Below are 17213 nucleotides of genomic sequence, written 5' to 3' on the forward strand. Positions count from 1 at the left end.
TGACTTTGCCCTAGGAATGCAGAATTCTTACTGTTAGTTCCTGAATGTTACCCATGAACCAAGATTTAGAATTCAGGTGTTTGTACTGATACTTTCCTTTTGGGTGACTACTCAGTCTAATTACCCCAAGTGCCCTGCCAGTCCTGCCCATGAGGAAACCTTGCTTCCTACAGTACCTCTTGCGTCCACTGTGTCCCACAGAACTCACTGGGCTTGGAGCCCTGCTCTAGGACATGTCTGGGGAATGAGGTTCCATTGCCTCTTCATGCCCAGTGAACAATGAGGGCTGAACTCTCTCCTCGGGATGATTAGGAAGACAGCAGGTTTGGGCATCCTAATACAGATGACTCTGGAAGAAGACACAGTCACAGTTCTTCCTAGTCTGGAACCAGTATTCTTATTTTAAAAGTCATCCTTTATATTTGAATGACAAAAAGAGACAAGAACAAAAAGACAAAGGGAGAGAACTTTTGTTGACTGATTCACTCCCCAAAGGCCCACAAGACCCAGTGCTGAGTCAGGCAAAGCCAGGAACTGAGGATACAATCTGGGTCTCCCATGTAGGTGGCAGAGCCAAAAATACTTGAGTCATTATCTGCATCCCCGGATGAACAGTAACAAGAAGTAAAAATTGGAAACAGAGCAAAGACTCAAACCCAGGCACTCAAAATAAGATGCCTGCATCCCAAGTGGCATCTTAACTGCCATGCCAAATGCTCGCCCCTCAGACTAGCATTAAAGACATCACAGGCTGGCTGGTGCTGCAGCTCACTAGGCTAATCCTCTGCCTGCCTCACCAATACTCCGTGTTCTGTCCTGGTTTCTCCTTTTCCAATCCAGTACTCTGCTGTGGCCTGGGAGGGCAATGGAGGATGGCCCAAGTGCTTGGGCCCTGTACCCACATGGGAGACCATGAGGAAGCACCTGGCTCCTGGCTTCGGGTTGGCACAGCACACCAGCCATAGCCACCATTTAGGGAGTGAACCAAGGGAAGGAAGACCTTTCTCTCTGTATCTCTCTCTCACAGTATACCACTGCCTGTCAAATAAAAAAAAAGACTGCACAGGCTATTTTCTATGAATTTCTTGAACACTTTAGGTACTGAAGAGTGGGTCTCAATATTGGTGTGCAAGCACCCCAAGATTGTGCATATATCAGTCTTCTCCCAGCACGTTACACAAACCATAAAATGATCTGCTCTCAGCCACATTTTCCTGCAGAACTGTCACTTGGGTGGGTGTATCTCTGCATTGTGTAGTTATACAGTTTCTACCACACTGCTTCATGGTGTATCATCGGTCATGTAGTCCAAAGGAATAACCATGATTTCTCTTCTTCCAGCAGAATCTTCCTATGATGTCACAAACAGCTTTAACCATTCAACAAATGCTGCCAGTAGAGAGGCCTCTGATGTTTGCTCTCCAAGTAAGTGATCATTACACACCAGAATGAATTTTCCTTAGATATTTAATGTGTGTTACCATGCCATTAAGTCTTTAATGCAGTATAGTTTGGAGATTAGTGATATCAAGAAGGTGATGGAATAGGAAACTCTACGGCTCATTTCTCCCATTGAGATTGGATTTACCAACATTTTGGACCAAATTGCCTATGTTAGAACTCTACAAACAGTTAAGAGATTATATCACCCTAGCTGAGTGCAAAGCCAGGAAGAAGTGTATCAAAATGGGTTTGTTGCATTTTCCCACTACAGAGCTCCCTGTCCCAGAAACAGCATAACAGGATGAGGAGAAAACTTCCCCCTGCTGGAAGGGAGTTCTAATCTCTGAGGGAAGGGAAAGAGAAGGTGGAGTGTTCTTCCAAAGTTCTGTCTTCTCAGGGCTGCCTGAGGAACTGGTTCATACCTTGCTGGCCTTGGAGTTCCAATGGTAATGGCATTGAATGGTACTGGCTGTAGAGAACAATGGAAGGCACCTCTGTGCAGCCCTCAGAGGAAATGCAATTCCACAAAGTGACACTAGGGGGAGGAAGAGATGCTGGCTCTGGAGAACAAAGGCTAACCCCTTGGACCCCTGCACCCATGTGGGAGGAAGCTCCTGGCTCCTGGCATTGGATTGGCTCAGCTCTGGCCATTGCAGCCATTTGGGGAGAAGCCAGTGGAATGGAAGACCTTTCTCATTCTCCCTCTCACTCTCGCTCTGCCTCTCTCTGTAACTCTGTCTTTCAAATAAAAATAAATCTTTAAAAAAAAAGTGTAGCCCCTTTAACTGCACAAATCACACATACAGAAGCCCAGGGAACTTTGGGTGTCACCCAGAGTCTCTAGACAGTCTGCTGTGAAAGTCTTTCCCTGTAGGAAGCCCATCCATAAGGACTGGGAGATGCTTTTTCCCCCCAATGCTCAAATATCCATGAAGAGTACGAGAATTAATGGAAACAAGGAAATCCCACCTAATCAAATTAACAAACTGCATCTCCAGAGATAAGGTACTACATCTTCCTAAAGGAATGAAGACATTTGATCATCCCACAACAAACTCAAAATAACCACTTAAAGATTATCAGTATTCTAACAGATAACACAGATAGAAACAAAGCAATCAGGAACATGATGAATTAGCAAATTGGTAATAAAAATACAGAGACATAAACTCTAAAAGAAAAAAATGAGCAAAACTGTAGAAGATGAAGAAAACAATAACTCTATTAGAATATTCAGTGGAATGTTCAGCAGAATATCAAGAAGAATCAGTGGCTTTTTTAACTTTTCAAATAATTTTTATTGACAGTTGCATATTTTTTAACATTTGATTTCAGAATAGGTTTAAATTTGTAAAACATAAATTGTGAGGTAGTCATAAGAAGAATTCCCCTACATGCATCACCACATCATTTCCTGTTTAATATCTCATTAATACCTTTGTCACAATTATTGATCCACAACCAGATTCTTTTATTTTTTGTCTAAATGCATTTTATTGCTTGATTCCTCCCAGCCTCTGGTTATGTATGAAAAATGTATAAAAATCTAAAATATGCCTCATTAAAAAGACCAAAGAAAAAATAACCAGACACAAAATCTGGAGAACACCAGCCTCACACATCATGTACAGAGAAAAGTGAGATTTGTAGGTCTAGATGCTTCATTTTGCTGCAGTTCCCACCAAGAGTCCAGACGCGTGGCACGGGGACTGCGATGAGCCTGTTTTCCTGAGGAGCCTCCACAGGGCCCTCTTGATGTCCCTGTTCCTCAGGCTGTAGATAAAGGGGTTGAGCATGGGGGTGACCAGAGTGTACACCACTGAGGCCAAGGCACATTTTCCAGTAGACACTGAGAAAGCTGAACTGAAATACACCCCAATGGCTGTTCCATAAAATAAGCAAACAACTGACAGGTGAGAGCCACAGGTGGAGAAGGCTCTGTACCTCCCACCTGGTGATGAGACTCTCAGAATGGAAGAAACAATTTTATAGTAAGAGAAGAGGATCCCTGAGATAGGGAAAAAATATACATGGTGCCAACAAGATACCTGACTATGTCATTGTCGAAGGAGTCAGAGCAGGCAAGACTGAAAAGTTGAGAAGGGTCACAGAAGAATACTATACCGCAGTAAGAAACAACGAAATCCAGTCATTTGCAACAAAATGGAGGAATCTGGAACACATCATGCTGAGTGAAGTAAGCCAGTCCCAAAGGGACAAATACCATATGTTCTCCCTGATCGGTGACAACTGACTGAACACCAAAAAGGAAACCTGTTGAAGTGAAATGGACACTATGGGAAACGGTGACTTGATCAGCATAGCCCTGACTGTTAATGAACAACTTAATACATTATCCCTCTTAGTAGTTTTTTTGTCTGTTCTACTTAATATGACTGGTTTAATTCTGTAATTAATACACAGTTATTCTTAAGTGTTGAAAATTAACTGAAATGTGATCTCTGTTAAACATAAGAGAGGGAAAAGATGTACAATCTGGGACATGCTCAAGCTGACTTGCCCCAAATGGTAGAGTTAGAAACATACCAGGGAATTCCAATTCAATCCCATCAAGGTAGCATGTACCAATGCCATCTCACTACTCCAAGTGATCAATTTCAGTTCACAATTGATCATAATGAAAGGACTAAGAGTCAAAGGGAGCACATAAACAAGTCTAGTACCTGCTAACACTAACCGATAGAATAAATAAAGGGGAAAGTGATCCAACATGGGAAGTGAGATACTCAGCAGACTCATAGAATGGCAGATGTCCTAAATAGCACTCTGGCCTCAGAATCAGCCCTAAATGCATTCGGATCCGGATGAAAAACCCATGAGAGTATTTCAGGCATGGAAAGCCAAGACACTCTGGCAAAAGATCTCTGTGAGTGAGATCCCAGTGGAAAGAACGGGGCCATCAAAGAAGGAGGTACCTTTCTCTGAAGGGAGGAGAGAACCTCCACTTTGACTATGACCTTGTCTAAACAAGATAAGAGTCGGAGAACTCAGAGGGCTTCCATAGCCTTGGAAACTCATGACTGGAGCATAGGGAGATTACTGATGCCATAGACAGGAGTGTCAATTGGTAAAGTCAACAACAGGAGTCACTGTGCACTTACTCCTCATGTAGGATCTCTGTCCTTAATGTGCTGTGCATTGAGATTTAATGCTATAACGAGTACTCAAACAATATATTTCACTTTGTGTTTCTATGGGGGTGCAAACTGTTGAAATCTTTACTTAATGCATACTAAACTGATCTTCTGTAAAAAAAAAAAAAAGAAATTATCAATTCCCAACTTGTCTCTCACTGCGATTAAACATGACAATAGGTCTGATCTGATTTCATCATCATTTAAAAAAATCATCTATTATTTTCCACTTTATGTTTCTGTGTGGGAGCAAACTGTTGAAATCCTTACTAAATGTATACTAAGCTGATCTTCTGTATATTAAGATAATTGAAAATGAATCTTGATGTGAATGGAAGGGGAGAGGGAGTGGGAAAGGGGAGGGTTGTGGGTGGGAGGGACGGTATGGGGGGGAAGCCATTGTAATCCATAAGTCGTACTTTGGAAATTTATATTCATTAAATAAAAGTTAAAAAAAGAAAAGTTGAGAAGGGTCACAGTAGAAATTAGAAATTTCTTTTTTTTTTTTTTTACAGGCAGAGTGGACAGGGAGAGAGAGAGACAGACAGAGAGAAAGGTCTTCCTTTTGCCATTGGTTCACCCTCCAAAGGCCGCCGCGACCACAGTGCTGCAGCCGGCGCACCTTGCTGATCCAAAGGCAGAAGCCAAGTGCTTCTCCTGGTCTCCCATGGGGTGCAGGGCCAAAGCTCTTGGGCCATCCTCCATTACACTCCCAGGCCACAGCAGAGAGCTTGCCTGGAAGAGGGGCAACCAGGACAAAATCCAGTGTCCCAACCGGGAATAGAACCTGGTGTGCTGGCACAAGGTGGAGGATTAGCTTATTGAGCTGTGATGCCAGCCAGAAATTGCAACATCCTTGAAACAGGTAACTTTCAAGACCATCAAACTGTGTAGCAGGGAATCCAAAAGGCTGAACACAAAAGACACTGAAACTAAGAAGCCACAGCGGCAGGGGTTCATGATTACCTGGAAATGCAGGGGGTGACAGATGGCGACAAACCAGTCATAGGCCATCACGGTCAGAAGCAAATCATCCATGCACCCAAAGATAATAGAGACATCTGTGTCAGGCAGCCCACATAGGAGATGACTGTGCTGTGAGTGTGGATGTCCACAATCATCTTGGGAACCGTGGTGGAGGTGAAACCCACATCAGCCAAGGACAGGTTGCAGAGGAAAAAGTACATGGGGGAGTGGAGGTGGGAGTCTGAGCTGACAGCAAGGACGATGAGCAGGTTCCCAAGCACCGTGACCAGGTACATGGACAAGAACAGCCCAAAGAGGAGGGGCTGCAGTTCTGTCATCTCTGAGAAACCCATGAGATGGAATTCGGAGACACATGTGACATTTTGTGTTTCAATACACCCTGGAATCCTTCTGAAAAAAAAGTGTTGGTAAAAGGAAGCACACAAACAGGCAATCAGCACATGCACATGTTTTCAGTTCAACCAGTTATGTGTATAGCACATGCTTTAATGTTCTTAGAATAATTGATCTAAAGAGAAAAATTTTGGTGCAATACAATTTTTTATAAGATGTATTTGTTTATTCGAAAGGCAAAGTTATAGAGAGGCAGAGGAAGAGAGAAAAAGAGTTCTAAGAGTTCTTCCATCCACCAGTTCCTCCCCAGATGTCTACAAGGGCCGGAGCTGCCTCGATCCAAAGCCAGGAGCCTAGAGCTTTTTCTGGGTCTCTCATGCAGGTGCAGGGGTCCAAGCACTTGGGCCATCTTCTACTGCTTTCCCAGGCCATAGCAGAGAGCTGTATCAGAAGTTTAACAGCCTGAAATCAAACCAGCTCACATACGGGATGCCAGAACTGCAGGCAGTGGATTTTACATGCTACACTGCGGGATTTAGGCATTGCTGTGCTAAATGCCCACCCCGGGAGCAGAATTCTGAAAGTCTAAAAGCACAGGCTGATATTGACACTCATGTGATCTTGCACACTTTAAGTGCTAACATCTGTACGCAATAAGGTTATGTAATGACCGGGCTACCTTTCAGCTGAACCCCCATCAAATTTTTGTGCTCTCAGATTCTCCTGCAGGACAACTGTCTCTGTGTTTGTACTGATAGAGTTTCCACTCATACTGCTTCATGATGTATCCACAGCCAACTAGTCCAAAGAGGAGATCCTGGTTTCTCTTTATCGACCAGAATCTCCCAACATCACAAAAGGCTGTAGCCATTTTGTGGCAAAATTCACAAGTGATTCCAGTAATGTATGATTTTTGTGCATCATGTAGTGTTCATTTTGCTCCAGAATGTATTTTCTTTAGATTTTTTAATGAGTGTCATCAATTCATTAGTGGTTAATAAAATACAATGTTGGCCATGGTGATATCATTAAGAAAAACGAATAGGAAGTCTCAGGTATTCATTTCACCCACAGAGTCCTGACTTAACAACATCCATGGGCCAAATTCTCTGTAAGAGCTCCACAAGCTGGTTAAGGCTTTACATCATGCCCAGATGAACACAAAGCCAAAAGGTTCTTCCTCAGAGTGGATGGCAGCATTCTTTGTGTTTGTCAGCCAAGGCCCTGCCAGTGCCAGAAACACCATCTCAGGATAAGCAGAAACCCCCCAACTCCTAGCATCTGTCTTGGAAGGGAAAGAGAAGATGTGTTGTCCTCTCAGGGGCTACCTGAGGAAGTGCATTATACCTTGCCTGATTTGGAGTTCTAATGGAAATGGCAGTGGCCTATGGGTACCAGATTAGGAGCCACTGAGAACTATGGAAAACACCTAGTTATCCTCCCAGAGGAACTTCAGTACCAGAAGCAAGACACCAGGCAGAGATGAAGATGTGCTCTTGACAACAACTATAAACTCACACACAGCCCAGAGGAGATGCCTCCCAGCAAAGGTTTGAGAGTCCCCAACAATCTCCGTGAAGGTCTTTCCCCATATGAATCCAGTCCAGAAAACTTGGGGAAGATGTTTTCCCCAATGATCACATCTAACCAGAGAACAAAAGGAATGCATAGAAACTGGGAAATATGACCCAAAGGAACAAATTGTTTCACGAGAAATAAGTTACTAAACCCTCTTTAAAGATACGGAGAAGGGCAGGCATTGTGGCACACTAGGTTAAACCTCTGCTTGTGGCACTGGCATCCCATAAGAGTACCGGTTCTAGTTCCAGTTGCCACTCTTCTGATCCAGCTCTCGGCTGTGGCCTTGGATAGCAGTAGAAGATGGCCCAAGTGCTTGGGCCCCTACACCCACATGGAGGGCCAGGAAATAAGCACCTGGCTTCTGGCTTCAGATCGGTGCAGCTCCAGCCGTTGCGGCCATTTGGGGAATGAACCAACAGAAGGAAGACCTCTCTCTCTCTCTCTCTCTCTCTCTCTCTCTCACTGTCTGTAACTCTACTTGTCTAATAAATAAAATCTTTTTAAAAATAAAGATTGGAGATATTTGATTTTTAAACAACAATTTCAAAATAATCATGTCAAAGACTGTCAGCTAGCTAAGAGATGACACAAAGAGATCAACTGTGCAACCAGAAAAAAAGGAATAAATGAAAATAAAGGTAACAAACTATAAAAAAATAAATTTTGGATATAAAGAATAAAATAACTCAGTTGGAATATTCTATAGAGATTCAACAGCAGGTTCAAGTACAACAAAGAATCAGTGAACTTTTGGACTTTTCAAATAATTTATTTACTAACAGTTATATCATCATTTTTTAACACTTTGTGTCAGAGTAGTTTTAAATATACAAAAAATTGTGAGGTAGTAATACATAGAGTCCCCATATACCCCTCATCCTATGTCCCCTATTACATCACATATTGATATCTTTGTTACAGTGAACCACACCCATCTTGCCCAATTATTATAAAGACTATTTATTTATTTATTTATTTATTTGAAAGAGTTAACAGAAAGAGGAAGAAAGAGAGAGAGAGATCTTCCATTCACTGGTTGGCTTCCCAAATGGCTGCAATGCCTGGAGCTGGGGCAGGCCAAAGCCAGGAGTCAGGAGCTTCTTTCAGATCTCCCATATGGGCACAGGGGCCCAAGCACTTGGGCCCACCTCCACTGCTTTCCCAGGTGCATTAGTAGGGGGCAGGACTGGAAGTGGAGCAGCAAGGGCTGAAACTGGCACCCATGTGGGATGCCGGTGTTGCAGGCAGCAGCTTTACTCACTGTGCCACAGTGCTGGCCTTTTCCCTTATTTTTTCATCCAAAACACTTATTCCATGACTCCCAACCTCCAGTAATCAATATTTTTACATCTTTTTCAAGACTACCACCTCTGTTTCACACTTGGAGACATACAACCTCTGCCATCTTCCTCCACAGTGACAGACTCAGTCTTCCTGGAGCTCCTTCTGATTGGTTTCTGTGTTCCTCTTCTCCATCTATGCACACCTGCTTTAGACACTCACCTGAGTTGAGCACTGTCTGTGATCACAACCAAATGCAACCAAGTCTTCTAACAGAAAGAATAGCAAGTGCATTTTCCCCCTATAGGACAACATCATTCTAATTCAAGGAAATGAAGAGCAATCGAATATATCTTATTTTCTTCTCAGGCCATGACAAAAGCTCATTTGACTGAAAATATTTATAAGTACTCCAAAGTTAGGACTGCATTATCTAGACTCTAAATTGCACTTGCTTTTCATGGTTGGAAACTATTGTTGTGTGTCAGGATTTCATCATTCTTAGGTTTTCTGGTTTCTCTCTGTTATCTCTTTTTCTCTGAAAGGCTGACATACAGGGAGACTCCCAAGATGCCTGCACTGTGTGTGGCAGACCAATGCAGAGGCTGGGAGCTGGAACTCAATCCAGGTCTCCCACATGGGTAGCAGGGGCCCAACTGCTTGTGCTGTCACCTCTTCCTCTCACAGTCTGCACTGGCAGGAAGCCGAGTCACAGCCCAGAGCCAGGAATCCAACCCAGGTACCCCAGGTGGGAGGAGGACATCTTAATCACTCCTGTTTGTCTCTTTAAAGTCATCAAGTACATCCATCCTCATCACCAGTGGATATCAGACGTTCATAAGTATGCTTTAACTAAATGCACATGACCATATGAAACCACTGACCACAAATGGTATATTAGTGTATTCTTACCTGTCCAATATTTAGAAATAATGGACTATTTAGAAATACCTGAATTTTTAAAATTTTATTCATGTTTTTATCTATTCCCTTTGCTCTCATGCTCTCATCTACCCTGTATGATCTGCTATGTGAGAGCTGTCTCTTCCTTAAATATTGTTCCAGTTTTTCCTCTCTTTTCTATAGAGACCTGGTAAGACTGCTTTATAGTTTTTATAATCATAAGTGCCCTTATTTAAGTTGAGATATTTGGTATCAGGGAAGGGCAAGGCCATTGGAGTCCCAAACTTCCTGTGCATAATTCAAATATTTTCATGTTATACCTTCTTGATTCATTGGTTGCAATTCTCTAATTCTGGCTGCCTCAAGGCAACTTGACTTTATTACATTAATAGTTCACACTGTGATTGAATCAAGAAAAGAATTGTAAAACAAAGAATTCCAGAAAAGAATGTAAATGCACTTGAGCAGTTTCCTCATCTGTAAATGAGGAACAATAATTGTTCATGTTATAAGTCTTTGGGAAAGAAGCTTCTGTAATTATTTTACTGCATTCTTATTCATTTTTCATTTTATTTGATTCTGGGCTGCCTCCAGGGTGCACATGAGCAGGAATTGGATCAGAAGTGGAGTGGTCGAGACCTGAACCAGGCACTGTGACACCGGTTGCAAGCTTCCCCACCTGAGGCTTCATTCACTGCAGCAAAATACAAGCTGCTTGTGCCAGTACTGATTTAGGGATCCTTAAATAGTTTTCTTTAAAACTTACCTGTGAAGTGTTTTGGGGCTCATTGGAGTGGTGAGCAGAATGTGAATAACAATAAAGAGATATAAAAAGCAAACAGAGGGGCTGGCATTGTGACATAACAAGTTAAGCTGCCACCTGCAACACTGGCATCCATATAGGGGCAGTTCAAGTCCTGGATGCTCCATTCCCCATTCAGCTCCCTGCTAATGTGCCTGGGAAAGCAACAGAAAGTGGCCCTAGTAGTTGGGTTCCTGCCACCCATATGGGACACCTGGATGAGGTTCCTAGATCCTGGTTTAGGCCTGGCCCAATAATGGCCATTGTGGCCATTTGGGGGAGTGAACCAGCAGATGGAAGATTTCTCTCTCTCTCTCTCTCTCACTCACTCTCACTCTCCTTCTCTCTCTCTCTCTCTCTCTCTCTCTCTCTCTCTCTCTCTTTCTTGCTCTCCTATCTCTGTAATTCTGCCTTTCAAATAAATAAATCTTTTTTTAAAGCAAATGGAGAAATAGTGATAAATAACACGGTGGGTATGTGAAGTGTTCAGTATAGTGCTCAGGAGCACTCTATGAGAGAGGAAACGTCAGTCAGCTTAAGGACTGAGCCCCTGGAATTACAAAATCAAAGGAACCAAAGGGAAAGAATGAAGATAAGTAGAGAGCACAAGAGGGTCTCACAGGAGACTGTCAGCAGAGCAATATATTCATAATGCAAGTTCCACAATAAAAAGAAAAGGAAATAAGCATCCAGTACCCAGCCCTGTGTCTATGTTTTGGATTAGAGCAATTTACAAGTGAGGTTTCTATTCTTGAGATCCATACATTTCAGCAATATTTCTTAGTGGCAAAAAAATCAACCTTCTTAGCATTGTTTCATTGTTCATTTTCTTTCCTGTATATAGTTAACTTTAGAGTCACTCAGCTAAAGAGTGTTAGAAGAACAGGAATATGTGTGATAAGTTCATGATTGCAGTAAAATGTTTAAGACAAAATATAAACAGCGTCATTCCACCTTTCATCCTAATCAGAGGAAAATAACTTTCAGCCCTGTTTTATTCAAATACTATGCAAAAAATCCCAAATATAAAATATTGATCATTTCTATTGATTGCTGGGGGTGCGTTATCTGGACTTTATAAAATTCAGGGGCCAGTGCTGAGGCATAGCGGGTAAAGCCAACGCCTGCAGTGCCAGCATCCATATGGGCGCTGGTTCGAGTCCTCGTTGCTCCACTCCTAATCCAGCTCTCTGCTGTGTCTTGGGAAATAGTCGAAGATGGCCCAGGTGCTTGGGCCCCTGCACCCATGCGGGACCTGGAAGAAGGTCCTAGGTCCTGGCTCCTGGCTGCAGATCAGTGCAGCTCCAGCCATTGCAGCCGACTAGGGAGTTAACCTGCAGATGGAAGACCTAACTCACTCTCTCTCTCTCTCTCTCTCTCTCTCTGCTTCTGCCTCTCTATAATTCTGCTTTCCAAATAAATAAATCTTTAAAAATATATTAAATGCAGTGTTCATAATGAGAAAGTTTTTTTATGCTCCATTCATCTTCATAAATTTTCAACATTTTTCTAATTTTGTGCTTTTATGAAACGAGATGCATACTCAAAAAAGCAGGCTACCTTTTAAAATTCTTGTCCAATATTGATCCTAACCAGGACCTGGTCTACTTTAAATTTTAATAAGTGGCCGGCACCCTGGCTCACCAGGCTAATCCTCCACCTTGTGGCGCCAGCACCCCGGGTTCTAGTCCCAGTCGGGGCACGGATTCTGTCCTGGTTGCCCCTCTTCCAGGCCAGTTCTCTGCTGTGGCCAGGGAGTGCAGTGGAGGATGGCCCAAGTCCTTGGGTCCTGCACCCCATGGGAGACCAGGAGAAGTACCTAGCTCCTGCCATCGGATCAGCGTGGTGCTGCCACGGCCATTGGAGGGTGAACCAACGGCAAAAAGGAAGACCTTTCTCTCTGTCTCTCTCACTGTCCACTCTGCCTGTCAAAAAAAAGATTTAATATGTATACTTGGACCAAATACACAAAATCATACATTATCACTGATCCCATAGATGGCATTAGTGCATGGTGCTATCTGAATCATTAAAGAATAACTAGCACTTAGGAGGTATTTTCTATTTTTCATTTTTCTGAAAAAATTATTTATTTGAAAGGCAGAGTTACAGAGAGGCAGAGACACAGACAGGGATCACCCATCCCCTGGTTCACTCCCCAAAAGGCCACAACTGCTAGAGCTGGGCCAGGCCAAAGCCAGGAGCCTGGAATTCCATCCAGGTCTCCACACTGATGGCAGGAGCCCAGGCACTTGGGTCATCACCCACTGCCTTCTCAGGTACAGTTGCACAGAGCTGGACCAGAAGTGGGCAGCAAGGACAGGAACCTGCAGTCACATGAGATGCTAGCATTGGGGTTGGTGATTTAACCTGCTGTGCTACAATACTGGCCCCGGCATCACTGTGTTGAATGATGTTTGTGGATGATAGAAAGCTTGGGAACTGAATCTGGGTCCAGATGAGGACTCTGAAGTGACTGGGAGGCCCTCAGAGACATCACTGGCTTGGCCAAGGCTAAGAGCTCCAAGCTTCTAACCTGGTGACCTTGCAGAGAGGCCTAATCAAGAAGAGAGAAATCTCTGGCTGTAGCCAGAGTTCTCCATTGCTGCCTGGAGGCACTGTGGAAATTTCCCTTCATTGAGGCCAGAATCTGTAACCCTGAAGTTTCCTAATTCTCGGGAAGGTCCTTCAGAAGCATTTTCTGCTTAGCCTAAAGCTCTCCTGTGGTCAGATCACCCAAGGGTCTCTATCCTAAAGCAGATGAGAATTTCTTGTTGAATAAACAGAACCATGAGGTGTCATCTAAATGGAAAATGTCATCTTATGAGCCTATGCTCATGGGTATATTGGAAGGTGAGAAAGTGGAGGGAGGTAAAGTGAGTCATGGTAAGACTTCAAAGGTCTTTTATTATGTTCATTTTAATTTTAATTAATTTTAACAGACTCAATATGATTTGTGGATGTAAGTCTAAGAATATAATGAAATTCCCCTCCCTCCCTCCCTCCATTTCTCGCTCCTTCCTACCGTCCTTCCTTTTACCTTTCTTCTTTTTAGTTTTTGAGATGACATATTTTAAATTTACATTACAGTACACTGGCTTACTACTTCACTGAATATGAACCTTAAGTAAAAAGCAAAAAAATCTGGCTTAGTAGGAATGTAGATAATAGCTTTAAACAACAATTGAATGGAAACATGACCATTTCACCCATATTCGCGGTTTTTTGTCATTTAATCATTCATAATTTTTTCAGTAAAATAAAACCAATGACAAAGTAACACCTAAATATTTCCTGTGTGTTTATAAAATAATTAAGTTCATTTAGACTTTAAGCCATTTCCTCCAAACAGTTTATGTACATGAATAATTTTATGCATATTGCAATGCAAATAATCATACATACATTTTGTGTACTATAATAGTTATCACAGATCATGAAACACATATGTATTGGTCTTGTGGGGACAGGCTTATTTCACTAAGTATGATGATTTCCAGTTGCATCCATTTTGTTGTGAAAGACAGAATTTCATTCTTTTTTACAGCTGAGTGATATCTGGCAGTGTATACAACATCCACATTAGCAGGGAGCTGGATCAGAGTCAGGATTCAAACCCGCACCCACGTGGGACACCAGCACCACAGGCAACAGCTTTACCCACTACACCACTGCACCAGCCCCAAGTATAATGTTTAATTCATATAGACAACATGCTCACATAAGGTAGCTAGGTTTCCATTGCCTTATGCTTTCTTTGTATTTGGAACCTATAAGCTCCTGTGTTCTACTCCTTCATAAAATGCTGTTGTGAATGATAGTCACCCCACTGTAATGTAGAGCACTAGAATTTCTTACTTCTCTCTCACTATATTTTGGTACCCAGTATCCAATCGCCCAAATTTTCTCACAGCTGTATCCCAGGTACCTAGAAGATCTGGTACACTATAGATTCCAGTAAATATTGTCGAGTGAATGAATTTGGTAAGAAACAGCTCTGGTTAATGGTAAAGTGAATTCACTTAAAAGCAGTAGTTTCTGAATCTCACTTGAGTGATTGTATTAATATGTAGGAGTGCAAACTCCAACCAAGGTGTAGTAATGTAAAAATGTAAAGGGAAGGGAAGAAGTGAGTAGAATAAGGGTAACAGGAATCATCATACGCTTCACACCAAGTACTCACAGGGTACTTTTGACCAAAGATGGAGAACAGAGTGGGTAAGCATCAAAACTCTGTACAGTTCAGAGGCGGCATATTTTTGTCCCACTGGTGTGACTTCCGGCAGCTCCCAAATCCAGGAACAATGTTCCCATCACTGAACATGGAGTTTGAACCCGAGAAGACTTTGTAAAGCTCTCTTAATGTCCGTGTTCCTCAGGCTGTAGATGAAGGGGTTCAACATGGGAGTGACCACAGTGTACATCACCGAGGCCACCATGCCCTTCCAGGAAGAGGACGAGGCATCAGAACTGAGATACACCCCAAGGCCTGTCCCATAGAACAGAGAAACCACAGTTAGATGAGACCCACACGTGGAGAATGCCTTGTATCTTCCACCAGTCGACGGAATTTTCAGAATGGAGGAGACAATTTGCATATAGGAGAAAAGGATCCCTGAGAGGGGAACAAAGCCAAGAAGAGCAGTCACCACGTAGAGCAGGGTGTAATTGATGAACTTGTCAGAGCAGGCAAGTACCAGGACCTGAGCAAGTTCACAATAAAAGTGTGCAACTACCCTTCTGGTGCAGAAGGACAGCCTCAGCATCAACAGGGTCTGGATCAGGGCACACGACAGACTTATGCACCAGGACACAAGAACCAGCAGACCACAGAGACGGGGATTCATGATGACTGGGTAGTGCAAGGGGTGGCAGATGGCCACAAAGCGATCGTAGGCCATCCAGGTGAGGAGAAGTGTGTCCATGCCCCCAAAAACCATGAAGAAGTACATTTGAGTGATGCAGCCTGCGAAGGTGATGGAATAGCTCTGAGTCTTGATGTCCTGCAGCATCTTTGGGATGGTTGTAGAGATGAAACAGATGTCAGCCAAGGACAGGTTGGAGAGGAAGAAGTACATAGGCGTGTGGAGGTGGGCATGGGAGCTGATGGCCAGGATGATGAGCAGGTTTCCAAGCACTGTGACCACAAGCATGAGCAGGAACAAACCAAATAGCAGAGGTTGGTGCTTTGAGTCTTGAGAAAAGCCCAGGAGTAAAAATCCTAAAATACTTGTTCGATTTCCTGGTTCCATGTTGTTGACACATCAGCTAAACAATTCTGGAAAAGAAGGCATGTGAAATAGACAATGAGCAGCCTCTCAATTCTCTCTGAATTTTCAATTCTTGAGGTGAAGAATTGAAGAAAACAATCTTACTGTTAAAAAACTTAGGAATTCTAGTCTGTCTCTTGTTATAGGCAACATTTTGTAATGATGACCAATCTCTGTCCATTAGCCCCTGGGACACTCATCTATTCCCTTTGGTTTTGTGTGTGTGTTGTTTTATTTGAAAGGCAGAGTTACAAAAGGCAGAGGCAAGAGAGAGGTCTTCCATCCACTGGTCCACTCCCCAGATGGCCACAGCTGCGGGAGCTGTGCCGATCCGAAGCCAGGAGACAGGAGCTTCTTCCAGGTCTCCCACATGTGTGCAGGGGCTCAAGCACTTGGGCTACCTTCCACTGCTTTCCCGGGCCATATCAGAGAGCTAGATGGGAAGTGGAGCAGTTGTGACTTGAACCAGTGCCCATATGCAATCTGGCACTGCAGGTGGTGGCTTTAGTCACTATGCAACAGCACTGGACCCTCATCTATTCCCTTTATCTCTGACTTAGAGTCAAGGACAACAAAAAGCAATTTTAGATCTTAGGGATAAAATAGCCCACATCTTCACTAACACATAAGAAGCCCAGTGATCTAAAGGAAAGGTATAGGCCATCTTGCTTGTTGGAGCACATCTGAAACCAGAAAACCACATCTGGGTAGTAAGAAAATGTGAGAGCAGGGACAATATCTAGATAAAATATTGCAGGATAAGTAGGATGATGACTTACTTTCCAAGGTAAAGGAAGGAAGAAAGGGGAGGAGGGAGGAGAGAGGTGTGCATATTAGCAGGAAGCTAGGAATAGGAGCAGAGCCAGAACTCAGCCCAGGCTCTGTGATGTAGGATGCAGGCATCCCCCCCAAAAAAACATCTTAACTAACTACTGCATCAAATGCCCACCTGCCTTACTTATTTTACTGAGCAGGTGGGCCATGGCCAGGATTCTGGTGTTCCCTGGAATGTACTCTGCATGTTCATATCATCAACAGCATTGCAAAATAAAACAATTCCATCCCCTGCTAGGTCTATTGCAGGGACTTCCTTCCAAGTGTCCAGCCTGATAACACATCTTTCTAAAGTGAACATCCAGTTGTATCACTCTCCTCCTAAAATCTTTTTTTTTATCTTTTATTTAATGAATATAAATTTCCAAAGTACGTCTCATGGGTTACAATGGCTTTCCCCCCATACCGTCCCTCCCACCCACCACCCTCCCCTTTCCCACTCCCTCTCCCCTTCCATTCACATCAAGATTCATTTTCGATTATCTTAGTATACAGAAGATCAGCTTAGTATACCTTAAGTAAGGATTTCAACAGTTTGTTCCCACACAGAAACATAAAGTGAAAAATAATAGATGATTTTTTTTTAAATGATGATGAAATCAGATCAGACCTATTGTCATGTTT

General features: G+C 43.0%; 1 protein-coding gene, 1 long non-coding RNA gene and 1 pseudogene across 13 annotated transcripts in view; 1 reads left to right on the plus strand and 2 right to left on the minus strand.

Moving 5' to 3' along the window:
- The window catches only part of LOC149121552 (uncharacterized), a 40041-nt gene extending 29582 nt beyond the window's left edge, over positions 1-10459 (plus strand). For 3 of the 12 annotated variants that reach the window (XR_016223332.1, XR_016223330.1, XR_016223334.1), the window contains 2 exons: positions 1345-1425; positions 10278-10459. This is a non-coding gene — a long non-coding RNA (uncharacterized LOC149121552). Of the gene's footprint in view, positions 1-1341; positions 1426-1714; positions 2602-5113; positions 5400-10277 lie in introns of those variants that run through there. The other 9 variants (XR_016223326.1, XR_016223324.1, XR_016223333.1 and 6 more) reach the window with 7 other exon arrangements.
- Positions 2825-6031, minus strand: LOC149121554 (olfactory receptor 7E178-like; annotated as a pseudogene).
- Positions 10460-14798: 4339 nt separating the features above from the next.
- LOC127485221 (olfactory receptor 7C2) lies at positions 14799-15737 on the minus strand. Its single transcript, XM_089316018.1, has one exon. The coding sequence runs from the start codon at positions 15735-15737 to the stop codon at positions 14799-14801; it is 939 nt and encodes a 312-aa protein (XP_089172144.1).
- Between the last annotated feature and the right edge of the window lie 1476 nt (positions 15738-17213).

This window comes from Oryctolagus cuniculus, chromosome 16 (assembly GCF_051225735.1).
Source record: "Oryctolagus cuniculus isolate XC-2025 breed Fujian yellow rabbit chromosome 16, ASM5122573v1, whole genome shotgun sequence".
In the NCBI taxonomy this organism is placed as follows: Eukaryota; Metazoa; Chordata; class Mammalia; order Lagomorpha; family Leporidae; genus Oryctolagus; species Oryctolagus cuniculus.

Bases quoted from the DNA above. Each gene is read 5' to 3' on its own strand.
- LOC127485221 (XM_089316018.1), bottom strand. From the start codon at position 15,737: ATGGAACCAGGAAATCGAACAAGTATTTTAGGATTTTTACTCCTGGGC.